At 38.8% G+C, this 6,000-nt stretch overlaps 2 protein-coding genes across 5 annotated transcripts in view; both read left to right on the top strand.

Annotated features, from left to right (window-relative positions):
- The first annotated feature begins 2,832 nt into the window (after positions 1–2,832).
- Positions 2,833–3,633, top strand: LOC128696351 (histone H1-delta). Its single transcript, XM_053787576.2, has one exon. It carries the CDS (start codon positions 2,909–2,911, stop codon positions 3,449–3,451), a length of 543 nt encoding a protein of 180 aa, XP_053643551.1. The 5' UTR covers positions 2,833–2,908; the 3' UTR covers positions 3,452–3,633.
- A 1,452-nt stretch (positions 3,634–5,085) lies between these two features.
- The window catches only part of LOC128696349 (uncharacterized), a 48,156-nt gene continuing 47,241 nt past the window's right edge, over positions 5,086–6,000 (top strand). For 3 of the 4 annotated variants that reach the window (XR_011392922.1, XM_070092379.1, XM_070092382.1), the window contains exon 1: positions 5,086–5,185. The gene's annotated coding sequence lies outside the window, so the exon portion shown is untranslated. The other variant, XM_070092381.1, reaches the window with a different exon arrangement.

Raw genomic sequence — 6,000 nt, 5'->3', positions numbered from 1 at the left:
TGGTTTGGTCATTTAGAGAGAATGGATCAAAGTAGAATGACATGGAAAGCATATAAATCTATAGGGGAAGGAAGGCGGGGTAGGGGTCTTCCTCGAAAGAGTTGGAGAGAGGGGGTAAAGGAGGTTTTGTGGGTAAGGGGCTTGGACTTCCAGCAAGCGTGCATGAGCGTGTTAGATAGGAGTGAATGGAGACGAATGGTACTTGGGACCTGACGATCTGTTGGAGTGTGAGCAGGGTAATATTTAGTGAAGGGATTCAGGGAAACCGGTTATTTTCATATAGTCGGACTTGAGTCCTGGAAATGGGAAGTACAATGCCTGCACTTTAAAGGAGGGGTTTGGGATATTGGCAGTTTGGAGGGATATGTTGTGTATCTTTATGTGTGTATGCTTCTAGACTGTTGTATTCTGAGCACCTGGAGTTTACCTGGAGAGAGTTTCGGGGGTCAATGCCCCCGCGGCCCGGTCTGTGACCAGGCCTCCTGGTGGATCAGCGCCTGATCAACCAGGCTGTTGCTGCTGGCTGCACGCAAACCAACGTACGAGCCACAGCCCGGCTGATCAGGAACTGACTTTAGGTGCTTGTCCAGTGCCAGCTTGAAGACTGCCAGGGGTCTGTTGGTAATCCCCCTTATGTGTGCTGGGAGGCAGTTGAACAGTCTCGGGCCCCCCTCTGCAAAAACAGTGATAATGTGCGAGTGTGGTGAAAGTGTTGAATGATGATGAAAGTATTTTCTTTTTGGGTATTTTCTTTCTTTTTTGGGGTCACCCTGCCTCGGTGGGAGACGGCCGACTTGTTGGAAAAAAAAAATATATATATATATATATATATATATATATATATATATATATATATATATATATATATATATAAGGAGCACTGCATCAGACCCACTGGCCCAAGCCAGTCATGTCTAACTCACACCCACTCGTGTATTTGTCTAACCTATTTCTAAAACTACACAACGTTTTTGCTTTAATGAGGCTACTTGGGAGTTTGTTCCACTCATCCACAATTCTGATACCAAACCAGTACTGTCATTGTTAAGCAAAGTGCTTTAACAGAATGCAGCAATAGTTTCAAGTTGGGAAAATTCAGATTCAGGAAGGATATAGGAAAGCACTGGTTTGGTAACAGAGTTGTGGATGAGTGGAACAAACTCCCGAGTACCATCATAGAAGCTAAGACGTTGTGTACTTTTAAAAATAGGTTAGATAAATACATAAGTGGGTGTGCGCGGGTGCGAGTTGGTTCTGACTAGCTTGTGCTGATGGGTCTGATGCCATGCTCCTTCCTGAAGATGTGACCTGCCCTACCAGGCTTGGGCCGGTGGGCGACTTGGACCTGCTTCGCATGGGCAAGTAGGCCTGCTACAGTGTTCCTTCTTTCTTATGTTCTTAATTGCACGAAGCACATGATTCGTGCAGTTATTACAGAGGAGGCTGCGATAACCGTTCCAATGGAAATAAGTCACTCTTAACTTTTTTTGGGGTTATCCTAAGTACTTTACACATGTGCTGCTATGTATGATAATCTGTGTAACTGTATTTGTGTATACCTGAATAAACTTACTAAGAAAGCCAAATAGTGTGATTTTTCACTGAGTTACTGAGTTACTTTCGAGATCTACAGCTTACATTATGATTTTTTTAACACTATTATATGCTTTTAATGCGCATGGATCGAAAGAATTAATTTTATTATTCTAAGCAGGAACTGGAATTGCAATTGCGCCCTCTTCAATATATTGCTCCTAATTATCAGTAATATATATATATATATATATATATATATATATATATATATATATATATATATATATATATATATATATATATATATATATATATATATATATATATTAAAAATTTCTAATAAAAATAAGTGGAGGAAGCTTATGATTATGTAAAGAAAAGGCGAAGAAATGGTTATGAACAATCCCCAACCTGTGCCACCCCTCATCAGAGCTTAGAATTGGGAGGAGTAAAGCTTTGCTGTTGTACTCTTCCTAAATAATAATATGTTTGAAGTTCATTTGGGGACTCATACGAGACATTTATCTATATCAAGTACTCGTTTGTTCTTTAATATTATAAATAAGAGGCTTTATTTAGGAACAATTCTACACCTGCAGTGGCTTTCAGAACAGAGGTAGGCAGCTCTAACTCCGACCAAGCAACTATAGGGACAAGACTTATTTGTTGAAAAAAAGAGTCTTTTCCTGCATATATAACTTTTTTCCACTTGTCATAAGAATAGATATTCTTATACTATACTTGTGCTCAATCATAATAAATCTATATATTCGTCTTGATGAGAAATATAGCAAAATATTACTGTATTCTCGAGGTAATTTCGACATGGCGAGGAGCCAGGAGTTTGTGTTAGTTCCGTCAACTTTTATAATTTAATGGTACACAATACTTTACTTAACACTTTGAGAAACTATACCATCTTTAAGAAGAATTATTAGTCTTTCATCTAAAAATGAAAAAGCATGTTGTAAGGCTTAATTAAGTATGCTATTTAATTTTTAGTAATGATATGTGGTGTATTTCGCTGGTACTGCCGTGAGAAATAGGCATATAACTCTAGCAGACATGATCGCACGACTGTTTTTACAACATAAACATAAAGAAAAATCAGTCTCCTACATAAGAGCAAGTCTAGAACAAGGTTTAATGACAATAAGGGTGACAAATGTATTAAGAATGTAATTTTAACAAACACAGATGTCTTTGCGGGACTCCTGAAACTCACCGAAAACGGGCGCGAGATCCGGCTGCTACTTTTGCGTCCGCAAACTAGTTACTTATTTTATTTTAAAGTCCGCGCAGCATCACTTCTCCAGCACAAGCAGGGCCTCATACACGTCTCCTGTAAAGCTTATTCCTGCACTCTAGAACCATGGCTGACACCGCAGCAACTACAACCCCTGCTGCAGCTAAGAAAACCTCCAAGAAAGTGGCGAAGAAAGCTGTTGCTCACCCTAAGTACTCTGCTATGATTGCTGCCGCCATCGCCTCTCTGAAGGAGCGCAATGGATCTTCCCGCCAGGCTATTTTAAAGTACATTGTTGCCAACTACAAAATCGAGGAGAAGGCTGTTGCTACCCAGTTGAAGCACGCCCTCAAGCGTGGAGTGTCATCTGGCGCCCTCAAGCAAGTCAAAGGTGCTGGTGCCTCTGGCTCCTTCAGAATCAATAAGCCTGAGGACAGTGCCACTCCCAAGAAGCCCGCAGCTAAGAAAACTGTTGCCAAGAAGCCTGCACCCAAGAAGGCCACCACCCCTAAGAAGCCTGCAGCTAAGAAGGTCGCTAAGAAGTCCGCCGCTAAAGTCACCACACCAAAGAAGCCAGCAGCTAAGAAGGCCACTAAGAAGCCTACTCCAAAGAAGACAGCAAAGAAGCCCGTAGCAAAGAAGGTTGCTAAGAAGACTACGAAGAAGTAGTGTCCTAAAGTGTTCAGATTTAAGGTCATCTTAAGGTGAATTTTATCATTAATACTCCGTTGGAGTAAATGTATAGTATATCTAAGGTTAAAGTGACATTTAAGTTTGTACCTGAAAAACCCTTGTTAAGGGTAGGAGATCTCTTGTATATAATGTTTCTTATTAAATGTTTTTTTGTAGCATTTTTGTGTATTACTTATGCCTGTATTTGCTATTTTCCCATGTGCTCGATACCCTGATTTTGAGTAGCGATTCCAGATATTTTACTATGCTTACGAATGAAAAGGAACTTTATAAAATGTGTATTGCTGTATGGCCCTTGTGGGTTTAGCGCTTTGATTTTAATTAAAAATTAATTTGCCTTTATTTGCTGAAGAATAAAAACTAAAAAATGCTTCCATGGTGACGTTGGTGAGGGGCTCTTGATTTAGGGAATTGGATCTGCTCCTGTTCCCCGAATTATTAAGCCTGAATGCCTTCCACATCCCCCCCCAGGCGCTGTATAATCCTCCGGGTTTAGCGCTTCCCCCTTGATTATAATAATTCCATGGTGACGAGCTCGCGACCTAAGGTACCTTGGATCAAACTGCCTGTTTCCCAGATTCAGCACAATTCTTATGGGTTTAGTTACTCCATTTGAATGTCCTGACTTTTTCGTAGTTATACCGGAGTCAAGCATGGTGTTAGCAGTTACTTCAAGGGGGTGCCTTGATACTGAAGGGCTCCTGATCCAGGGAATCTACCTTACCATGGATCAAGGCTAGTTATCTCCATTTCCTAGGTGCTGAATAGCCCATACTGGTTTAGTGATTCCTTATGAGTAATGAAACAGTTTAAAATGTCCGCCGCCAGTTTGTTTACATTTGGGTTGTCTAATCCTATATTTATGTGGATATTATTATAAGAGTACTCGACTTAAAAATGTTACTAGTACTAAAAGAAAACATTAAAAATAAATATTTTAATTATGATTATAATTTTAAGCTTATATAAATATGCACCATAAGCTTAACGCAAATAAGCATCATATATTTGCCTACGAATTATATTCATAAAGCAGCTCTAAACCCGCAGGGGTCACAGCACCTAGATTTATCTACAAACATGCTATTAAATAACTGCATTCTTTGCAGTAGACAAAGAAGTAACCGTTTATGGGGCGCCACACAAACTTTAACATTCATAAACGGAACTTATAAGCATGTTTTCTATGCATGTTAAAAAAACCGGGGATGTTTTGCATTATTTTATTTTCATTCTATAATAATTTACAGTTTCTTTTATTTCTGCCCTGCGGATGTTATACGTTGGCCCTGATGCTGGTGAAGGGTTCCTGATCGAAGGAATTGGAGCTACCCTTCCAATCCCCTGGATCAAACATGACTACCTCTCATTTCATACCTGCTGTATGACCCATACGGATTTGGCGCTTGTAATTATGCAAGTTTTAGAATATAATAATGTACAGCTTCTAGGGAAAGCCGGCTTAACGGTCGTACTGAGCCAGACTTTTTTTTATTGTTATTAACCAAGTGGGCGTGGTTTTTACCTTTAATTAACAAAATCATAAGCTCTTGTTTTTCTATAATCCCCCATGTATATATAAACATATTTTTTTATACGGCCAAGTTAGAGTCTGTGTAGCCTGAACTAAGGGAGGCAAAGCCCAACACGGCTCACATTGTCATAGCCTTTAAATACAACCTTCCCCCTCCCCCCCATCCCTCTGGAGTGGTAATATACTCTTTACTTGTGGATATCAACCTCTTAGTACCTGAATAATTGTTGATTTTGTTTTTAAAAACTAGAATGCAGTTTATATGGCTGAATAGTGGATAAATGGTGGCGAGTTGGGAGAGTCTGGGAGTGAATTAAAATTTTGTGCTCAACTGTCATGATGATAATCCTCTTAATATTCGTTAAAAATAACTGTCAAGATTCACTGTAGTTGTATTTCACTCAAGTCCTTTAACTTCACATTGGCTTGTGGTTCGAACCTTAGTGGGATTAAGTTATATTATTTTACTGGGGTGTTCTAGTAAATAAGATATCACAAGGACCTCGATGGGAAATAAGTCATTTTGTCTTCACTTTTTGGGGGGTTATCCTAGGTAATTTACACTATGTATGATAATTGTATGTGTGTGTACCTGTGCCTAATTAAACTTATTAAAATCTAAATATTGTACTTTTATGTGCCTTGAACGTGTGTGCCGTCAATGCCACTAAAGAAATAAAATCTTTATCTTTTATCTTTTTATCTTTAAGCACAAAGAAAGTCACTAGCATGCATGAGCATTTCGGGCAGACTAATCCTAATGCTGATAGACTATTAAAAATATAATTACAATTAGTACAATTTACAATAGTACAATTTTAGGTTTGTATTAATACCTAAAACTGGTTTAATGATTTTAATTGGGATTTCTTGAGTAGTTTAACTGGTTCTATGATTTCAGGCTAGGAAAAAGTACTGTAAGAGATGGTGAAGAAACATAAGTAGTTGGATGAGTTGGTTTTGTTTGGTATAGCATAGTGTTGATATAATT

This window comes from Cherax quadricarinatus, chromosome 39, assembly GCF_038502225.1.
Source record: "Cherax quadricarinatus isolate ZL_2023a chromosome 39, ASM3850222v1, whole genome shotgun sequence".
NCBI classification, from domain to species: domain Eukaryota; kingdom Metazoa; phylum Arthropoda; class Malacostraca; order Decapoda; family Parastacidae; genus Cherax; species Cherax quadricarinatus.
This window is presented reverse-complemented; position numbering and strand designations above follow the sequence as displayed.